A 21,550-nucleotide genomic window follows, 5' to 3' on the forward strand; every position below is an offset into this window, starting at 1 on the left:
AGTAATGTAGCAAGGGAATAAATTGTTTGGAATAAAATATATCGGGAATATAAATACAAATCATTTATTCCGAAGGAACAAAAGCAAAAAAAATGGTACAAAAGGAACACTTAAATGATTTGTTCTAGAACAAATGCATATATGTTCGCAGGGGACGATTAAGGAAATAATGTTCCAAGGGAAGAAATTAGTTGGAACAAAAGGAACAGTTAAAATAGATCAGTTTTTGAAAACTTAAATGATTTATTACATAGGAAACAAGTGCAAAAATATGTTGCCATGGGACAGTACGATATGATCAACTCAGGTTGCAGTTGCATATGAATATGAACAGGTCCGTCGTTTTGACTAATGAAGTACAATAGTGAGAGCATATACTAATACACATATACAAAACAGTAAAGAAAAAAAAGCAAGAGAATAGTGAGAGCATGAAAACAATCAAAAGTCAACTGTAAGTAGATTCATATTGCTATTGCTAATGAATACTATTAGATTAAACTTTGCTACACAGTTTTGTACCCGGAACCAGATCCAAAAAAACGATGCAAACACCTGAACGAATAGACTAATAAGATGAAGGCAAATCAAAAAGGGGATAGGGGGAACGAGATCCAGCATGATGGAATCGCCCAGGAGGAATCATTTGAAAAAATGAAATCCTAAACGACGGAGAGAAGAATTGAAACCTTCGGACGAGGAAGCACAAACATGAGAAACCGTCTGGTCGGAGAGGAGAAGCTTTCGAAACGCAGCGAATCCTCCTCGCCGGCGAAGCCTCGGAATCGCCAGCGAAGCCTCCTCGCGCGGGGGAGCCTGGGGGAAGCTATGAAGAAGAACGCGGCCACCGACGAAACGAACCCTCCACAAGAGAGCTGAAGAAAACTTTTGGGCCCGAAAAAAAAACGAGGAATCGAGCAGGCCGCTGCGGCTGCGTGCTTCTGCGACAGTTTGTATGGCAGTAACGCGCGTGACTCTGACGGCCCCGTCGCCTCTTCAACCGCCCCCGTCCGTCGCAGGTCGCCCACGCGCGCCAGTAGTCTTGCCAATGGACTCGTCGCGCTCCCCACGCCTGCTCATCCTCCTCCTCCTGCCCGCCCTCCTCGCCCCGTCGTCGGCGGGGGTCATCCGGCTGCCGAGGGGGAAGGCGGGGGCGCGGGCGTGCGCCGCGCCGCCGGACCCCGCCGCGTACGACCGCCCCGTCATCGGCATCGTCTCGCACCCGGGGGACGGCGCGGGCGGCAGGATCAGCAACGGCACCGCCACCTCCTACATCGGCGCCTCCTACGTCAAGTTTGTCGAGGCCGCCGGCGCGCGGGTCATCCCGCTCGTCTACAACGAGCCTGAGGAGCGCCTCCTCGAGGTGCGTGCTTCGCACGTTGCCCCACCCCCCCCCCCCCCCCATTCTACTCCCCCGGTCATTGCGTCCTGGATAAGTAACGCGTCGTCGAATTCTTGCAGAGATAGTCTTGCTGTGCTTGCAAAGCAATTTTTTTCTCTCTAAAGGATCATCAACGGCAGCAGCCTAGTCATATTACATATTTTCCAAATGGTAGGCCGAAAAACTTTACCAAATCTAATGCCAAATTCATATTTATTTAGTGAAAAAAATTAGGAGCATAGGGGGGCCATGGTCCTTGCCACTCTGCCAACCCCCAACTAGCTCCGCCACTACTAGATATGGTTCACTCACCAAAGCGCAGGCCAATTCTGATTCCTCACTAGTTTGCCTGCAGCACTACCTTGAGTTCACCCAACTTTCCAAAGCGTTGTCTGACGCCTCTGAACATTTGGAGGTGCTAATATATTCCTGATTATTTCGGTAAGTGTTGAAATTCCCTGACAAACATGTCTGCTAAGACTTGTTGCTGATGGAGTGACCAATCACAAATTGAGTTCTTTGTTGGAGCGATCGTTTGATGTGTAAGCAACCTACTAAACCAGTATTGTATTGTATATTTTAGATCTAAATGGGGTCCACAAGCATTAGGTTATGCGGAATTTGGCGTTAGCTGCTGAAGATTCTCGCTGTCTTTTTCATTCTTGCCTTTACATCAAAATGGCTAGTGGCTTGCAAGTAATTGCTCGGTGGCCCTGCCTTTTAGTTTAGATATTACTCATTCCTGGTTTTTCTCGTGCAGAAACTGAGTTTGGTGAATGGTGTGCTATTCACTGGTGGATCAGAGAAACAAGGTGTATATTTTGAGACAATAAAAAAAAGTGTTTCAGGTAGATTGTGATTTTGAATACTCTTGCCTATCTCTAATCAATCTAAGACTACCAGCCGGCTAAGGCCATTGGCGTGGGCACCTTGGCCTGCCTGGGCCAAAACACACATAAGACACATTTAGTTGTCTAGCAGTTTGGAATTGACAGGTTCCTAAGTATGATTTGCTTCTAATGTTGTTAATTACAGTAGAACATATCACAATTCACATTTCAGTAGATTATCAATTTTGGATGCCCAAGCTTGAAGGATATCCAACCAAATAATCACAATTTACTCTAACAGTTCGGTTTTCCCTTGTCAGTATGTTTTGGACAGGAATGACGCAGGTGAACCATTTCCTTTATTTGCTCAATGCCTAGGCTTTGAGCTTGTAAGCATGATTGTCAGCAAGGTAACTCAATTTTTCACAAATTAGCAACTTACAAGTATAATAATTCAAATATAAAAGATAATCTGCCAACTTATTAGATTATTTTCTTTACGAAATCTATAAACTCATACACCTTGGCAGTAAGAATAATGCTTAGTTTGAAGTTAGAAGATTACCTTTGCTTGTCTGGTGTAAGGCACTGGAGCAAAGTGTGCTGCAGTCTTCTGTTCAACTAACACACCACTATTCCTGTTCAGGTGAAGGGCACTGATTGTTCTTTTTGTATTGTGCTAGGATAATAATATCTTGGAGACGTTTGACGCTCAGAATCAAGCATCTACTCTTCAGTTTCCCAACTATTCTTTTGAAGGCACAGTGTTTCAAAGGTAGCTGCTTCATGCAACCATGTTCAAACAAGTCTTTTATTTGCTACTTCTTGCTAAAAGTTTAGAAAGACAATCTTTTTTTGGTGCTAAAAGATAAAGCATGTAGAGAAACTGTGGTTCAGTCAAATGGCATAAAATTATATCCGTGGAACTGTATCTTTTATTGTTAGCAAAAGTTAAACTGTATAATTTGCAAATGGGTTAAACTGATGTATTCTACTATCCTTCAGAGATTGCTAATACAACACACTTATATCTATATCGGACTGTACATAACCAAATGCACTTGAACAGAGAGCAATTAATTGCCAATGAAATGCCATGGATACTGCATTCAAAAGATTTGATGTTCATGGTCTTTTACTTTCTACCTGCAATTTTCGTGGACCCACCTGTTCCATCTACTGAGTGGCAATTATTCACAGATTTGACTCTGACCTCATCGAGAAAGTTAGCACTAGCTGTCTTGTCATGCAAAATCACAGAGTAAGTGCCACTACTGGTTCTGCTTACCTTTTTGTTTTTTTTTTACTTCACCAGCACCAACTTCAATGCAGAAGGCTGGTGATTATGGTAGTATCTATATGCGGAACAACCGAACTTATTTCCAAATTCAAGTTTGCTAACATGTTTCATTTCCTGTTTGGTCATACATAGTATGGTATATCACCAAAGCGTTTGCGAGAGAATGATGAACTATCAAGTTTCTTCAGACTCTTGACTACATCACCTGATGAAAACGGCAAGGTATAAATATCAAACTTCTGCTCCTAGTCTCACATGCTAATCTCTCTTGAAGGTGCCAAGTGGTATAAGTAGAACAGCTTTGATGAACTTTGCAAATATAGCCGAAGTGGATTAAAGCTCATCAATTCTTCTGTTGCACAAATTAACATTCTCCTGTTTGTCAAATCAGGTCTATGTCTCAACTGTACAAGCAAATAAATATCCAATCACTTGCACGCAGTGGCATCCTGAGGTATGCTGGTTGTAGTTGTTTTGGGAGTTAACATATGCTGCATACCTATGGATTCTGTGTTTTCTTTTCCTTTTGGTCCTCCACTGTTCCTCGTAATTAATGTTCACAGGTGATATACCATATTGTGCTCACTCACCAAGTAACGATGGCTTTATGCCACTATAAAATTTATTCTTAATGCAGAAAGCCATTTTTGAGTGGAGAAAACCAATGATCCCACACAGTGAAGATGCAGTACAAGTTACTCAACATTTTGCTAATCATTTTATCAGGTTCGTGGTTGTAACCTCTTATTGTAGATTTCAGTTTGATGATACTTGATCTGGCTATTTGTGGATCCGCTCACCAATCACCTTCTCATTTTTTCGTGGAACATGCCACAAATCAATATAAAATCACACGCCTCTTCGCATTTTGCTGTCAACCACTCTATTATGGCAATAGATATGCAATAAGGGGCCTTTTTTATGCAATTGTGTAAAGTGCACATGAAGGAAAAATGGGTATAATGCTGTCGGTGTCCTGACCCGGGGGTCCTGATCCCAACTAGTAAATGTTGCGTGTTTCCTCGTCCCAGATGTTGATGCAAAAGGCAACACAGTAACGCACGGGTTTATCCTGGTTCCGGCCACGGGGCCGTACGTCCAGCAAGGGGGTGTGCGAGGGCACTTTATTATCTTGCACCGGAGGTGCCTGTAGTAGGGGGTACAGGCAAGGCGAGAGAGGAAGGGAAGCTCCCAGGTCTCTGCTAGAGGAGAAACTGATTGAAGCGAGTGCCAATATCGGGTGCTCAGTGGTGCTGAGTGTGTGATGATGATCGCGAACGTAAGTGACCATCCCCCTTAAAGGAAGCCCGCCTCCTCTTTTTATAGTCACAAGGAGGGACGGTGTACATGAGCGGGGGATCGTGGAAGTCGTCGTTTTCCCCCGAATCGAGGGGTGCAGTGGTCGAATACTGTAGGAAGTACACTGTGGGGCATGGCGTCGGGCGTGGCAGTCGTCCTTGGTCTTGCGGAGATCGCGCCGGCGTCCTGCCAGCCCCAGCGGGCGGCGTGGTCGTCGCTGTAGGGTGTACAGTCTTCCAAACGTGGCGTGATGGCGCCCCGTGGGCCCTGCAGGTCAGGGTCTTGCGTGCTCCAGCAGTAACGGGGCACGTGGCGATCCCGGACCCCCCTGAACGGAGTGCTGGCGCGCGTACTAGGAGGTCCGGGAGACACACGGAGTTCCCGGACCCCTCGAGGGGGAGGTCCGAGACTCCGGCTGCGAGTGCTGAGCCTCCCTCCTTGAGGGGCACGTGGCGACGCCGGACCCCCTCCCGAGCAGGGGGCGGGTCCGGGGTCATACGTGTGATGAGGTGATACGTGTGATGAGGTGGAGTCCGGACAGCCGGAGTTGGCAGAACAGTAACGGGAACTGTGCCGAGCGCGTCTCGTCCCACGTCGCAAGCTCCACAGTGCTGCCACAGCGTCCGGGATGGCGGAGCAGTGACCGGAGTTGGCGGACGGGACTCCGATCACAGCCACTGTGGGGAATGGCGACCTGACGCCGTCTGTCCTGGGCGCTGTGGAGGAGTGGTTGTCATTCAATGCCCCGTACGACGGGCGGGTGAGCGGCAGGGCCGTTTGTCCTTTACGCCGAGGGGTGGCCTCGAGCGAGGCGGAGATGAGTTGCCTGCTCGAGGGTAGGTTCGCTACCCTCGAGCGAGGCGGAGATGTTTTGCCCACTCGAGGGTAGATTCGCTACCCTCGAGCGAGGCGGAGATGCGGGACGCAGTCGAGGGTCTCGATGGGAGCCCTCGAGCGAGGCGGAGATCGCCCCGCGGATCCGAGAGGGGTGCGAATGGGTCGCATGCTGGGCTTCTTTGAGTCTTTTCCTTTCTTCCGGATTGGAAGGAGGCCGTGGGCCTTCGTGGGCCCAGTCGCCTATCATGTGTTTTCGTTTTTTAGGGTGACTTTAGTACCCCGATTAGGGTGTCCCTAATCGTGGTACCCGACAAATGCTTACCTCACTCTTGCCTCTGATGTGTAACAGCCAAGCTCGCAAGTCTCCCAACAGGCCTCCTGCAGACATGGTGCTCGATAACCTGATCTACAACTACAATCCCACATTTAGCGGAAAAATCTCGTGAGTTTGAGTATCATTTACCTGCTACCCTATGTACAACCTTTTCATCAGCTAATTCAATGCGTTCATTCATGCCAGGAAATCTTTTGAGGAGGTTTACATATTCTCCTGAGACAGAAGCAGACGGAAGCAGGCACGGGAGGGTCTTCCTGAACCAGCATAGCATTGTTATTGTTGTGTGGGGCTGTGGGCTGTGTAATCCATCATACTCGGAAGCCTATAGATTTTGGGCTTTCCTGTATTGCTCTACTTTTGCCGCCATATTGGTGAGAGCTGCTGCTATTTGTGCACTTCGCGCGACCATGGCCTATTCGCCTTCGGCAGGAGCATTTATGTACTGAACTGAACATGCCTTGAAGATTGTATGTATATATGTGAGAATAGGTATCTAAGAGTCTCCAAATCTGATGGACGTTTGAGAATTGAAAGGCTGGCTTGGCCCAATTGATAGTTGAATGCTCTGAGATCGATCTGATTGATGAAATCATCGAAACACTCGCATCAGGTGAAAGGGCGGTGCTATTGCTATCACCATTCCGAATCCGAAATGCACGAGTTGCGGAGATTCAGTTCGGGAGACAGATCGGTCATGACGGGGCTCCGCTTAACCATCTGGCGCCCCAGACCTAGCCTGCCGAAATCACTATGCCCACCTCATCCACGCGCTGGGGAACCTGCCCTCTGGACGTCATCCGTCAAATGCCCAAGCAGCTATACTAGGGGCGCGTTCGCTATGCCCACCTCATTCACGCGCCGGGGAACCTGCCCTCTGAACGTCACCCGTCAAATGCCCTAGCAGCTATCCTAGGGGCGCGTTTGCGACCCTGGACGCGCACGGCCTGGCCAGCCCAAATGGTCCAGGCCTGGTAGGCCTGTCCCTGGCCAGCCACCTGCGCCTGTTTAGCAGCTGCTGCACCCCACCAGCCCGGCTTAGCTGGGCCCATGTTTGCGACCCAGTGGGTAGCTGGGCTCACAACCCAACCGCCACCAACTGCTCGGGCCAGATCCTGTTTGGCAGGGTGGCTGAGATGAGCCTGGCCCAACATAAGCATACACAAATTTGATCTTAATCAATAGAGGGAGACGTAAACAATACAGGTATAACATCATTAACATCATATAATCATCTTTGTAACAGTAATTCTTACATAATAGGTTTCATGAAAAAAATATTGGCCGCAGCTTTTGTATTGAGGTGGATTTGTTCATTCAACTCATTGGTGGATGCCCTCAAAACAAAGGGATAAAGCCAATACAAAAAAACAGCATAAAAGATGAAACAAAGAGCCAAAAGAAATAGAAGAACTTCTCAGCAGAAAAGGAGTAACATCTCAACAGGATCTGGCCTGGGCATCTCAACATTCAAGATCAAACACAGGAACAACATGTAAACAAAGGCAAATGACATCCACCTCATGTATGTTTTTGCATCATAGACCATTAAATTCCCACAAGTACCACCTAGACAAGCAAACCAGATAAGATCAAATATGGAGGTAACAAAAATGTAAATAAGTAATAAGTCTAGATGCAAATAGAAGTAGCCAACAGAGGCTACAATAAGGTTATACAGCAAGTTGTCCAGCCCAACAGCTAAGGGCTCAAATAGTGTTTCTCTCACACAAATGCTGCCTATAGTTAGCCAACCTCCCAGCAAAAGCTAACCAAAAGTCAGGTGTCACTACATCATCCTAACTACACAAAAGCTCTACAACCAACTAATACCAGCTGTTGTCAAAAGAAGAGAAGGTTGGTGAGGGGGTGGAGGAACTATACATCTCAACACTCAACCCCCACCTTTCCAGGCATACCAACAAGGGTCACCAACTACATGAAATAGTTCTTGGCTAAGAAGGTCCTCAGCCAAATGCTCCTATGGCCATCAATCATGTTCACAAAGCCCCTACCCTGGGCCTTGTTGTCCAGGAGGAAGGTGTAAGCCACAATGAGGGCCTCCTCAGAAAATCCAGGCATCTCCATCACAGCAAGGTAAAGAGTAGTATCAACATGGGCAGGGCCAGTCTCCCTAAGGGCATTGGCAATATTGTTGACAGCATCAGACATGTTGGTCAGCATGATAATCTCCTCCTCAGAGAAAGTCCCTCTCTTCCTCTTCCCACCAGCAGCTGAGGAGGGCTGATCTGTGGCCTTGCTACCCTCTGCTGGTGCAGGGGGAGCTTTGTCAGCAGAGCTAGGGGCCAGTGGAGTGCCCTCAATCTTCCCAACAGTGCTATCAGCTAGGTTCTGCCCTAAAGCTTCCCCAGACCCAAGTGCAAACCTCCCAGTGGCCAGAGCATTGCCAAATATGGCCCAAATATGGCCTCCATCTCACTGTAGAACCTAATTGGGGTGTTTCGGTACTCAGCATCTTTAGGATGGTCCTGCACTTAGGTTAATAGTAAGGTTTAGACCGGAACATATACTATAGGTATGAAGGACAGGAAGTGGATGTACTTTGATGTGCCCAAGATAGTGGTCGTTGTCAAGCATCTTGATGTGCCCAAGATAGTGGTCATTGTCAAGCATGATGGCATAGTTCTGGTCATCCCAAAGTGCACCACTAAGGTCCTTGAGTTTGGACACCTTCTGCCATTTCTGCCTCCATTTCCTAAGGTGGTTGTACACTTGAGTTGGGCTGACAATCTCCCCACACCAGTCCTTAAGGGCTCTGGCCACTTGGTTCACATCCTTGTCCTTGAAGACCTTGTCAGGCCTGCTGCCATCACTCACCATAGCAGCCATCCTCCTAAGAACAAAGCCACTACTGTTGTTAGTCCACCTCATAGCCCTACCAGCACCAGCAGCAGCAACAAGAGCAGCTACCTCAGCATCAGCAACAGGATCAAGCACTACTGGAGCAGCACTAGTGCCAGCTGCAACTAGAGCAGCACCATGGCCAGCTACAATAGCAGCACCATGTATCAGGTTCAGGAGTTTTTCTTTTGAGTCTAGTTGATACAAAGGAAACCATAACAACAGTCAAAGCAGCTGCCTGCCTACAAAGAATGTCACGGCTCATCGAGGGATCCATCTACAACAATGTGAAATACAAAAAATAATACAGTTCATCAGACCCTGCTAGGCATCAACATGCTTATGTGATGAATCAATAAAGAAAATAGCACAGATGCATCATGTATTGATGCCTCCCAGTGCTACAAAAGGACCACATCATCGACCACAGATCATAACAAAAGGACAACATCATCGACCACAGTAACAAGATGCATCCACAGAACAACCATAACAAGTAAACAGCATCAAGTACCAAACCCTAAGACATGGCACATCTAGGGAAAATAGAAGAGGAAGAGGGGAAGGGTTGTCCATTTCACCTTGCCATCGAGGTAGTACAGCCGGAGAGGAAGAAGATCTGCAAGTACAGGAAGCAGATCTAGAAATAGAGGAAGAAGATGGGGACGGAGAAGAGGATGAACACCACCGCCACCGAGTACCATCAGCAGCCGTCGCAGGAAGCAGAACAGAGGAGTACACCGGAGGTACCCGCTGCCGCCACGCACACGACCTCACCTCACGGCCCTCAGGAAGGAGGAAGAAGGTGACCAGAGCGAGGAGAGGAAGAAGGAGAGCCATACATGGAGACCGGGAGCTGATTTATAGGCGAGACGATTGGGGGCAAGCGCGCGACGGAAGTTTCACTGTCCCGCGCGAGCCCGCACGAGCCACCCCGCCGCCACCCGAAATCGCCCCGCGAGCGCCGCGCGCAGCCGAGCTCTGGAGAAACGAACCCTAGCCTCGTTTCTCCAAGGCCAGGCAGAGGCGTCGTTTTTGGCTCCGCGTAGCCGGGTTCCAAACTGGGCCAAGGCCACAAACAAGGCCACTGCGCTCCCGCGAGGGCAAGGCTCAACCGGGCCACCCCCGCAAACGCGCGATAGATGAAGCTGATGCCATGCGCCGCCTTCTTGCCCAAAACGGGTCGTCCGGTGGTGCTCCTCCTGTCCAATCCCGTGTTCTCCGCGGCGTGGGCTCGCCGGAGCGTCGCCGCTACCTCGATAGGCTCGCCGAGAAGGACAGGGAGGGGGTCACATCGGCCCCATGGTCCAGTGGTACGTATATCGCGATCTGGTTATTTTCACTTTGGCCCCTAGTTTGGGTAGTGATGAGTAATCGTGACGATCCCGATTATTTTTCAATTTTTTTAGGAAAAAACAGGAGGGGTTTTATCCCCTTCTGATTATTTTCTATTTGTATCGTGATGAATAAATGTGATTTGATTATATGCAATTTACATCCTGAATTTTATATGTAACCCCTTGATTTGAATCGCGATCTAATTATTTTCAATTTGAGTGTTTGACCCCTAGTATTTTCGGATAGGTCCTCTACCTCTGCACGATAGATAGTTTAGCGCGCTTATACCAAGCTGACACTCAATTCAGAAAGCCATTTTTGAATGAGGGCAAGGATTGCCTCCATACAAGGAAGATAAAGCTCCACATAGTGAAGATGCAGTACGAGTGACCCAGCATTTTGCTAATTATTTCATCAGGTTTGTGGTTCCTTTTACATTCCATCCAACTTGGCAATCGGAATCATCATACTGCAAATCGGCAATGAAGTACTTATTCATTGAACAACTAGTCGCCCTATTACGATCATCTGAGTTCTCACCTTTCGCTCTGACATGGAACAGCAAAGCTCGCCAGTCCACGAAGAGGCCTTGTGAGGATGACGTGCGGAGGAACCTAATTGACAACTACAACTCAAAATTTGGACAATCATGAGCCCCCCCTGTACCTTGCACCTGCTACCCCTTGTTCTTGTTCCCTTGTCCACTCATCGGCTAAATTTATGCATGCATTATTTGTAGGCAATCGTTCGACAAGGTGTATGTCTTTCCCTAAAGTTGCGGTTGCATAAAATGCGCCAATGCGGAACAAGCCACACCAAGTCCCCAAGAATAGGAACTTCGATGTCTCTGTTCTGAAGATTAATATGAAATAAATACTCAGACGTTGGTGCCTTTGGGGATACATTGCTTGAAATAATCTATTATGAATAATTGTTAGTTTTCTTATCGTTTGTTCTTGCGCTGTGATGGGTCTAAATTATTGGTATTATTGATTGACTGCTCTTGTACTCAGCTGCTAATTATGGCACTAGTTCTACAACATCCTATTTGCGGACTTTAGGCACCTTTAGAGAGTGAACAGTATATTGATTTATGGTACGCTGTCCATTCCTCTACCGAATTCCCGATCCGATCAAGACGATGAAGTGGAGTTAAAAAAAAAGACGATGAAGTGAAATAAAAGATCTTTTCTTTTCTTTTTGACCAGAAAAGGACTCTTTTCTTTGCCTCATGACTTCGGAGCGTTCCTCCCCCATCAGCTGCTTGCTGCTCCCCCTTCCGCTTCCCCATGGAGTCTCTCAGGTTGCTCCCTCTTTAGTCTTTACCTTGTCCTCCTCGCTGCCAGTGCCAAGGCATCCCTCTCCGTGGTTATCCAGATAGAAACCTTTCCTTTTGTGTGTTTCTATCCCTCAGTATGTGTAGTGAGTGGTGCTTTTGTTGCAGAAATGCTCTCTCTTCATGATATCAACAATATTTTCGAACATGATCTCATCTGTCCTGTACTCAATGATCACCTATGCACATCATGGATCCATCAGAAATTGATCAATGCATACATCCATCTTGGATCTCATTTGGCCTGTACTCGATGATCACCTATGAACAAATCTGCCTGAGGCTCCTTGTCCTTGATCAATGCATCCATCATGGATAAAGTGTGCGTGTCTCCTCAGCTGCAAGTCCTTTTTCTATGATCACACAGAAATATTATTTTTGTAAGGAGTAAATAGGTGCACATCAATGCTTAATCAGAAATGAAAATGGAAAGGCAGGAGCAGCAGGTAAAGTCATGAAAAATAAGTGCGTGTTTTTTTTTATTTCTTAAAGTCACAAGAATATGTTAATTCATCTGTAAGACAATGATTGCCAACTGTGATTGAGGAGACAGACCTGAGGTTTCACTTTGATGATGAACTGACAAATTGAAACTCTTGAATGAGGGTGAGGCAGCCCACCAAGTTTTCATGGACAATGGGTAAAGCGCCGTCAAAGAAACATCGGCAACAGGCCACAGCTGCTACGAGCCAAGTTGAATGTTGCACCTAGCTGGCGTCAGTTGCTTGGCTCAGAAGCTACACACAAACAAGCCAAAAGGAGTGCACAAACCGTAATGTTGGACACATTACAATGACAATAATAATAATAATAATAATAATAAGTTTCAAGGACCGCTGACAATAGCAACTGCAAATCCAAGAAACAAATATTCATATTGGTCAGGTTCGATGACGGCACCAATGACAGATTAACCAGATAAATAATGATGATGATATATATTAGGTCATCAAATGATGAATCAAGCAACATCCTTCACATTGCCACACTATTACAATTCAAAACGAACAAATCACGTGTTTTTCCTGACTAGACAATCTAGCTGTTAACAAAGTCAGCAAACACCGAACCATGTAGCGACATGCGTCCTTTCACAAACTCCAACCAATGGATTTCATCAGCCTTGCTCCCTTACTAACGTGGATTACATTTCAGCAACCACGTGGATATTACATTTCAGATTCCAATGAAGATGATAATGCGAAAAAAAAGAAGCGCTGAAACTTGCAAGAACATAAGGTGTCAGCTATGGACAGATGAATCTCCTTGGCACCAACTGATTGTGATGCCCGAACCAAGCGCAGAATGAGGCTATTTGAAACTCTGTTCTCAAGGCGTCGCCTAGGCGACGCCTAGGCGTCCATGCGCCGTCCACTGATTTGCGCCTTGCTTGCCTAGGCGCCCGCCTTGCTCGCCTAGGCGCCCGCCTTGCTCGCCTAGGCGTCCAGCCGCCCCACCTTGCTAGGCGTCCGCCTTACCGCCTTGAGAACAGAGATTTGAAACTACTCTTGAATCCCTCTCCAGACTGCAGAATTAGGATTTGTGAAGGTAGACTCTTGCCCACCTGGAGAAAAAAGGCTATCATCTATATAATGAATCAGTTAGCTTGTTGACATGTCATGTAATGCATCTCTAGCCCTGCGGCCAATCTTCATTCGCTGTTCCACGACTTCAGATCCAACCAGCAGAAAAACTTGTGCGAGCCAATCATCATAACATGTAGGTTTTGGAAGTTCAAGCTCAAGCCTAAGATCCTTCATCTCTTCTATTACCAAACTTTGGTGGTTCATCACTGATATCTATCGATGAGACAGATGTTGCCAAGTCATCTTCTAACTCTATAATAGGGTCAGGATCTGAAGCATCTGCTAGTGAGCTCAGCATGTTGACTACTTCAAATGTATCATCCAGATAGAACCTGGCTTTGCTTGGTTTCTGCCCCACTGTACATGCAAACAGTGGTGTTTTCGGAGCAACAATGTTTCTCTTCATAACATCAGCAATATTTTCAAACATATCCTCATCTGACCTGTCATCACCGATGCATAATACAAAATCTGCCTGCTGCCCTTTCTCTTTCATCAATGTGAGTATCTTCTCAGCTACAAGGCCTTTGCTGACACCCTGCAGCGCAATAAGATAATTAGAGTTAATCGCTGTACATCAATACATAAATCAGAAATAAAAAAAAACGGAGGCAGGTGAGATCATCAATCATCAAGGAGGGGGGGGATGCATGTATCATTGTTGTCCATTGAAGGTGCAAATATCTGCAAACCATCAGTAAAGAAAGGAACCTTATGGAAAGACTAGATGATGTCAATACCACAAACCTGAGGTTTTACTTCGACGATGAACTGTCCACTCTTGACTGCAACTGGTTCATTTGCTAGTACACTTTCCAGGTGATCAAGCATCTCCTTTGCCTGGGAAGACCCAAAGCCAGGGTCAGCGTCCTGGTGATGCCACACCAACGCAGTTTCTTTGGTTTCAATGTAGGATCCATCTGTTGCTTCCGTATAAAGATTCATCACCGGCTCAGCCATTTGCATCCATCCAAAATCTGGGGTACGCGTGATTGTCTGCCACTCTTCATCTCTTGTCCACCTACAAGATGAAATAAAGCATTTCATCATCCACTTAATTAAAAAATGAATAAGACAACCTGATGGAAATGCAGTTAGCTTAATATTTCAAGATTAACATGACTACAAGAACATAATTTTCAGTCCTGGCCTTTAAATCCTCTAATATTGCAGCGGGAGGACAAAAATTAGTTAATCTAACTGACTGCAATACAAAAACATTTATGCCTGGTATTTTTACTAACAAGCACACGTTTGCACTAAAAATATATTAGTGTAACAAATGAAAAGTTAGAATGAACAATGTACACCTGGATAAAGTTTTTCCTGCTAGCACCAAACAAGAGATTGAACAATGTACTGATGCAAAAATTGTACCTTAAGAAGTAACCGTGTTCTGCTGCAAGTCCTAGCTTTGGGCATGAGGCAAACATTGATCCCAAGCTATCCCTACTTCTCCCACTGACAATGAAAACAATGTTATTGCTATCCGAACATAGTGTATTGATGATGCTCACTATTTCTGCACTTGGTTCTTTGTTGATTGAAGCCTGTGGTACCAATGTACCATCATAATCAAGCAATATAGCCCTACTCTTTGCTCTCTCATAAGACATGACGATTGTATCCAAATTAAGCTTTGAGAAATGAGGATCTAGGGCCACCACCCTAAATCCAAACCCTAATCCAATGCCCCAGCATGGCTTCCGAAAGTGGTCCTTGCAGGCCCTCTCCAGATCCTGGACAAAGCTCCTAGACCAATATGCAACATCATGGGTGCTGACATAGCGGTAATGTTTTCCATGCCTCAGCTGCTTTTCTTGTTCTGACACCGAGATTGCCTCATTCAATGCCTCAGCAGTTGTTTCTATATTCCATGGGTTAACACGAATAGCACCACTCAACGAAGGTGAGCACCCAATGAACTCCGACACAACAAGCATGCTCTTCTTTGGTCCACTCACCTCTGGTGCAGACTCTGAGCCAGGTATCCCCTGCCGGCAGACAATGTACTCGTAAGGAGTCAAGTTCATTCCATCCCTCACCGCAGTAACTACCACACACTCAGCTATTGTGTAATATGCAAGCCTCTCCACACTTGGCACGTTCCGATCAATAAAGACAACAGGGCTGTACCCAGTCCGGCCAAAATCCCTATTGATCCTCTCACAAGTCACCCGAATCTCAGCCTGGATGGTCTCCAGTTCCTTGCCCTTCCCACGAGGAGGGTTTGCTATCTGCACCAGCACAGCCCTCCCCTGCCACTTGGGATGCATCCTCAGCATAGTCTCGAATGCAAGAAGCTTCAAATTGATCCCTTTAAAGATATCTGTATCATCTACACCAAGAAACACAGTTTTCCCCTCAAATCGCTGCCGCAGCTCAGCAACCTTCTGCTCCTGCTCAGGTAATCGCAGCACTGACTGCAATTGGCCCATATGGATTCCCATAGGCATGATCTTGATCCCAACAGTGCGGCCAAAATACTCCAATCCAATGTATCCACGCTTTGACTGGTACTCAAGACCAAGCATCCTACTGCAGCAAGAAAGGAAGTGCCTGGCATAATCAAAGGTGTGAAACCCGATGAGATCACAATTTAGCAATGTCCTTAGCACCTCCTCTCGGACAGGGAGGGTGCGGTAGATCTCCGATGACGGAAATGGGCTGTGCAGAAAGAAGCCGATCCGGAGGCGGTTAAATCGGCGCCGGAGGAAGGTGGGCAGCGCCATGAGATGGTAATCGTGGACCCAGATGTAGTCGTCCTCCGGGTTGATGACCTCTACCACCTTCTCGTAGAAGTGCTTGTTCGCGAGCACATACGCCTCCCAGGCGCTGCGGTCAAACCTGCCCCCATCGCTGGATGGGGCCGCCTCCGTCGTCGGGGACAACTGGGCGGCGAAGGGGAGCATGTAGTGGAACAGCGGCCAGAGGTAGCCCTTGCAGAAGTGGTGGTAGAAGCGCTCGTTGAGTTCGGGCGACAGGAACACGGGGGCGCAGCGGAAGCCGTCGATGAGGGTCTGCGAGACCTCGTCCTGCTCGGCGGGCGGCACGTCGGCGCGGAGCGAGCCGACGAAGAACACCTCCATCTCGTCGGGGACGCCGTCGCGGAGCCTGAGGAGGAGCGAGTCCTCGTCCCAGGAGAAGACCCAGCCGCGGCCGTCGGGGCGGCGGCGCGCGACGACGGGGAGCTGGTTGGCCACCACGATGATGCGCTCCCCGACGGCCGACGAGGGCACGTCGGAGGCGACGCTGCTGGTCGCCGCCTGCTCGTCGTCGTCGTCGTCGTCTAGGTCGGACAGCGGCCCGGGCACCGTCATGACCCGGGGCATCCGCTTCATCCCGAACGACCCCGACCGCCGCCTCCCGCCGCCGGACGGGCCCAGCGCCGCGAAGTTGCCCGCGGCGAGGTCGAGGAGGTTGGTGTATGACCTCGACATCATGGCTGAAGCGGGGTCGGCAGCTCGCTACGCGGGAACCCTAGCCCCTTCTTGATCCGCGAAATGGGAGGCCCTCCCGTGCGGCGCCGCTTTGATCTGATCTGACTCGGGGGCGTTTCGATTTCGGAATAGGGGAAGGTGGAGTTGGGGGGAGGGCTGGGTGCATGCGAGCGGCGAGGAAGACGACCACGGTATATTCCCCGAGCGGTTGGACCCGGCGCATAGCGCTCCCTCGTGGACTCCGCCTCACCGGCAAGTGGGACCCTCATATAACGGACGGTCTCAGTCCACTGGCCCGCGTCTGGGGAGGTGCCGCATCGGGAAAAGAGGATAAGGTAGTGCGTGCCCCCACCGGCGCCAGCTGGCGCCGCGCTGCCACCTGACTAGGCGGGACCCACGGGGCCCGACGCCCGCGGTAGACGGCCAGGATCGGTCGCGCGGGCCCCAGCGGCTTGTGGATTGAGAGATCCTCGTCCCCCGCTTGCCCCCGGCGGTTTCTGGGGATGTATAGTTTCAAAAAATTTTGGTGGGATTGTTTGATCACTAATTAGGAGTATTAAATATAAATTAATTATAAAATTAATTACACAGACGGACGGGAAAACGCAAGGCAAATTTATTAAGTATAATTAATCTGTCATTAGAGGTTGGTTACTGTAGCACAACATTGTTTAATCATTGCATAATTAGGTTTATTAGATTTGTCTCGCGATTTCAGCCTGGGGTTATGGAATGAGTTTTGTCAGTTATTCACATTTAATACTCTAAATTAGTGGTCAAACATTGCAAGTACTGTAGCGCGTGAAAATTTTTGAGAACTAAACGGGCTCTTTATGAGGCGTCTTTTTCTCCATGATGCAAAGGCACCAGCAGCAGGGGTGTTCTTTTCCCCTCTCTCGAACCCTCTCGTCTAGTTACTGTTGGGGGAGGAGAGAAAGGGCGGCGCGCTCGTCGCCGGCAGCAGGGCCTTCGGCCCCTTCCGCCTCCGATGGCCTGCGGGCCGTCTGGAGGTGGTGGGGACCGCGGTGGCCTTGCCGGTCGGCGTAGGTGGTAGTGGTCCTAGTAGATCTAGGGGTTCGTGTCCTTGTGCTGCCGGCGAGGCGACGGCGGCACTGCTATGAAATAAGTCCTCCCGGTCTCTCCCTCGCCCCGTTGGTGTTCCACTCCGGCGCCACCGGCGAGCCCGTGGAGGAGGTGCTCCCCGCGTGGAACGCCTGTACAGAAGTCCGGCCTCGTTTCTTCTTCGTCTCCGGCGGGCGGCGGAGGTACGAGGCTTTTGTTCTTGGGCTACAGAGCAGGCTGGGGTTCTGGTGGGCGTTTGGAGGCTGGATTTGCCTCGGTCTTTCCTCGGCGACGGCGGTCATCGACGGCGACGGTAGATCCAGGGGTTGGGGCGACGCTCCGGTCGACGGACGACAGCTGACGGCTTTTGCTACTGCGACTCCAACCAAAGCCATGGCGCGAAGGGGCCGCTGCAGCTCGCGGTGGAGCTCGTCTTCCTCGGCGGCGGTAATGGTGGCGGCCGGCGTGGGAATTGACTCCTGGTGGATCGCGAAGGATCTAGGGACCTGGGTGTAATTTTTTCCTTTCTTAAGGTCCTTCGCATAGTTTGGTTGACACAACTGCCTCTGTATCCTTTGGGTATGTGTCTGTATTCGTACGTCGTCATGTACGTTGCCCTTAACTAGTAATACAGATACGTACTTTCAAAAAAAAAGCACCAGCAGCAACGAGGCCGGGCCGGGCCGGGGGGCGCGCGGGCGTGAAGCACGTGTCGGCCCACGGCGGCGTGAGGGTCACGCCACACGTGACCATGCTGCTACTACTGCGCACCTTATTAACCATGATTTGATTAGGTTTTGCTGGCAAGAAATCGTTTTCGAGCACGCCTAAATCCTGACCTGCAGATGAGAGGAAACTCCACTGCTAATGGAATAGTAGTGGCAGCTACAACGAGCGAGAGAGGGAGAAAAAAACGAGCCATGAGCTGCCGAGAGATAGGGCAAGCTGGCAGTGAGCGATCGCCATCGCCCATCGGTACTGCCGTACTGGACTTGGAGCCCCGAGCCTCTCTGGCCGGTTTACAGCTGTGGCCACGTGGACCGTCCCCGGGGCTGTGAGCTGTCTCCACCGGGCGCGTCTCGGCCAGCCAGCCGCCAGCGCCACGTCAGCCCCGTGCTGACCAGGCTCCGACTCAGCATCATCCTCCCATTTTTTTTTTCATTCCATCCAAAGCAAACCAAACCAAAAAAAAACGCACGCGCCGTTTGACGCCGCCAGCAGCCCAGCACTTCTGCTGCTGCAGTTCTGAACAGCACAGCAGTAGCCCAGCCACAGCTCAGGCAGCAGAACTGAAAGAAAAGCACGGGGCCAACGGCCCGCGGCGGGCCGAAGAGGATGATGGGGGTGGGCAATGAAGGGTGAGGCGCACGGGCCACCAACCAGCCTCGTGGTCGTGGACAGGCACGGGCATATCCCTTTGATTCTATTCAGACAATGCGGGGAGCTCCCCTTCAGCTTCAGCGTCAGGCCCGGCGGAGTGCTATCCGATGGCGCCACTTGCCTGCCAATAAAACTGAAGGGCGTCGAGGAGTGGTGGAGGCGATGCCTATTTCCTTTGCCACAATCGCAGAAACGTTCGGTAGCAGCTTTACTTATGTATACCACTTGGAACCTGTGAAAGGAGAGGAACAGACGTGTCTTCGACTCAAAAAGCTTGCAACCTCACAATGTTTTCAGTATTATCAAGGAGGAAGTGCTACTGAGAAGGGTAGCCTGCGGTCAGCCGGCGGTGGAGTAACTTGTTTCTAATGTAAGAGGAGTTTTCTTTGATCTTTTTTGTATTAGCTATCTATTTGTTTAAGCTGTAAACCTTTGCTGCTTCTCTCTTAAATGCATCGGCAGCGCTCCTGACTAATCGTTCAAAAAAAAACTGGAGGGCGATGGCCATGGGATGGCGAGGGTGGTCAAAAAAACCTTTGCTGGTCAAGCTTTTTCTGGTGGCTGGAATCTCTCCTGTAGCTGTATGGTGATGGCGAGGGTGGTCGACCGCCGGGGCCCGCCACCTGTCGATTGGGGGTGCTGCGGCCGTGTTATCCATGCGATTTGTTCCTATTCCACAATGGAAGTGTTTGTTAGCTACTGACAGTATTCAAGTGCAACTTTATCAGGGTAGATGATACTCTATGCAGTACTCTATCCGTCAAAAAAAATGCAATTCTCACTTCTCGAGGAGTCAAACAATTATAAGTTTAGTTAAATTTATATAAAAAATTATTTATATTTATATAAATTTGATTAAATTTGAAATTATTTGACTTCTCGAGAATTCAGAAGGTGTCAAAAGGTGCAGTCTTTTTTTTCCCCCTGAAGATGTTAGTAAAACAGCTTATACATCTGGAAGAGAAAGAGACCTGGGCACAACTTGCGCTGTTCCATTTCCAATTTTCCATCCACAACCACAACATTAAGCAGCAGGCCGTGAGGTGAGATATTCCGAGCGTGCTCCCGGCCGGCCAACTTGACCGGGGAGCTTGGTTCTCCGAGCCGGGTACGCTGTCCAAATCAGCAAAAAGCACTGGACGGGCGAGCGGGAGAGCGAGTGCGTTTGGCTTTTCGCTGGGGCTGTGCGCCTGGGGTCGACGAGGGGGATGGAGCTGACGGCCACAGTGCGCGCCCCCGGGCCGCGCATGCACTGTGGATAGGAAGGGCCTCTGATGAGGGTGCCGCTTTGAACAACGCCGAAGGCCGAAGCCGATTTGGACGGGACCACGGGGCGATAGGATGCAAATCTCCCCCATTTGTCCCCTCCTGGCCTTTTGCCCGTCTCTTTGCAGGCATGATGATACCGGGGCGGCAGATTGGTTCCCGTCCCTTTCGGGTTTGAACAGTGGCTGTTTCATGATGCAAAGTTCAGACAGATCTTCTGGTCTGATCGTCGATGGTGGACCGAAATGGCATGTTCATGTTTCGAAGTCCAAACGGGGTTAGTCTGCCGACATCTGTGGAATTATTGAATACAGAAGTATGCGTGAAACTGATGATCTGTGAAGGTTGTAGCCATGAATTTGCAGCACAAACTCATTAACTTAGCAAGGTGCAGTAAGCAGGATTATCTGTGTTGGAAAAATAGACAACTGTAAGTTTAAATTCCGAACTAGATTTATCATGACGAGAATTAAACCTAGCATGCATGACTCTAACATACTAGACAGTACGTATATCATAAACATGATCTCAGAAAACATGATTATGAAACAGATCTGATCACAAAATACGTACTGTTCGGGAGCCGCCGGGAAGATGAAAGGCGCAGACGAGACGAAGACGGTCCTTTGAACGGAGCGCAGCAACCGGCGTTGCAGACGACGGTACGCCACAGCTCCTGACTTGGACGGAGGACGAGCCGTGGCGAAGAAGATGAGCAGTCGCGCTTAGCGCTTCCAAAAAACCTTATTCGTCCTCTCCCGGTGCAGGATCACAAGAGCGAGCGGTTCCGGAGACCTGCTCTCCCGTTCGCCGGTGCACGCCGACGCTCGGGATGGAGAAGACTACGATGGCGGCGCAGCAACGAGAGAAGACAAAACCCTAACTCAGATTAGATCTTCTTATGAATTCCCAAACCTTGGGGACTCCACGTATAGCGATCTATGGTGCACTTTTTCCATGAGGGAGGTGGTCCGTATTTAAAGGGAGAGAAACCCCCTACACCCTCGTCCATTGGCAATACGAGACTAATAGATGGTGTACCTTCTCTTAGCGCTAATGGGTTTTTGAGATTTATTAGGATTATTTATATGGGCCTAGCCCATAAATCTAACAATCTGCTCCCCAGTGTTTCAGTGAAAGAAGGTTCAGAGATTTGTGCGCGGCGAAATCACTAAATGCCTGTATGAATGGAATGAAACAAGGTGGTATTTTTTGTGCATATGCCGAAATGCCGACTTCGTTCCAAGCTCATTGAGATGACGGCAATGTCATTTCCACCTAAACCTGTGCCATCTCGAC

At 48.9% G+C, this 21,550-nt stretch overlaps 2 protein-coding genes and 1 pseudogene across 3 annotated transcripts; 1 reads left to right on the plus strand and 2 right to left on the minus strand.

Moving 5' to 3' along the window:
- The first annotated feature begins 1,018 nt into the window (after positions 1 to 1,018).
- On the plus strand, positions 1,019 to 6,550 carry LOC120698113 (gamma-glutamyl hydrolase 2-like). Its single transcript, XM_039981600.1, has 10 exons — positions 1,019 to 1,363; positions 2,142 to 2,222; positions 2,532 to 2,621; positions 2,895 to 2,986; positions 3,412 to 3,472; positions 3,644 to 3,733; positions 3,903 to 3,965; positions 4,149 to 4,237; positions 5,997 to 6,089; positions 6,168 to 6,550. Exons 1-10 carry the CDS (start codon positions 1,049 to 1,051, stop codon positions 6,199 to 6,201), a joined length of 1,008 nt encoding a protein of 335 aa, XP_039837534.1. The 5' UTR covers positions 1,019 to 1,048; the 3' UTR covers positions 6,202 to 6,550.
- A 1,366-nt stretch (positions 6,551 to 7,916) lies between these two features.
- LOC120700685 lies at positions 7,917 to 11,472 on the minus strand (annotated as a pseudogene).
- Positions 11,473 to 12,427: 955 nt separating this feature from the next.
- Positions 12,428 to 16,712, minus strand: LOC120698112 (probable alpha,alpha-trehalose-phosphate synthase [UDP-forming] 7). Of its 2 annotated transcripts, XR_005684720.1 has the most exons (4): positions 14,481 to 16,712; positions 13,851 to 14,124; positions 12,945 to 13,641; positions 12,428 to 12,902 (listed from the first exon to the last, which is right to left on the minus strand). XR_005684720.1 is itself a non-coding variant. In XM_039981599.1 (3 exons), the coding sequence occupies exons 1-3, from the start codon at positions 16,544 to 16,546 to the stop codon at positions 13,264 to 13,266; spliced, it is 2,718 nt and encodes a 905-aa protein (XP_039837533.1). In that variant the 5' UTR covers positions 16,547 to 16,712; the 3' UTR covers positions 12,428 to 13,263. The 2 variants fall into 2 exon arrangements, 1 of the variants encoding a protein (XP_039837533.1); XM_039981599.1 differs by having other exon boundaries at positions 12,428 to 13,641.
- Between the last annotated feature and the right edge of the window lie 4,838 nt (positions 16,713 to 21,550).

The sequence above is a fragment of the Panicum virgatum genome, chromosome 3K (assembly GCF_016808335.1).
Source record: "Panicum virgatum strain AP13 chromosome 3K, P.virgatum_v5, whole genome shotgun sequence".
NCBI lineage: Eukaryota > Viridiplantae > Streptophyta > Magnoliopsida > Poales > Poaceae > Panicum > Panicum virgatum.

Bases quoted from the DNA above. Each gene is read 5' to 3' on its own strand.
- LOC120698113 (XM_039981600.1), top strand. From the start codon at position 1,049: ATGGACTCGTCGCGCTCCCCACGCCTGCTCATCCTCCTCCTCCTGCCC. The intron at 1,364-2,141 runs GTGCGTGCTTCG...TTTCTCGTGCAG, and splicing joins CTGAGGAGCGCCTCCTCGAG to AAACTGAGTTTGGTGAATGG. The intron at 3,473-3,643 runs GTAAGTGCCACT...GGTCATACATAG, and splicing joins TTGTCATGCAAAATCACAGA to TATGGTATATCACCAAAGCG.
- LOC120698112 (XM_039981599.1), bottom strand. From the start codon at position 16,546: ATGATGTCGAGGTCATACACCAACCTCCTCGACCTCGCCGCGGGCAAC. The intron at 14,125-14,480 runs GTACAATTTTTG...TTCATCTTGTAG, and splicing joins GAACACGGTTACTTCTTAAG to GTGGACAAGAGATGAAGAGT. The intron at 13,642-13,850 runs GTTTGTGGTATT...ATTGCGCTGCAG, and splicing joins TCGTCGAAGTAAAACCTCAG to GGTGTCAGCAAAGGCCTTGT.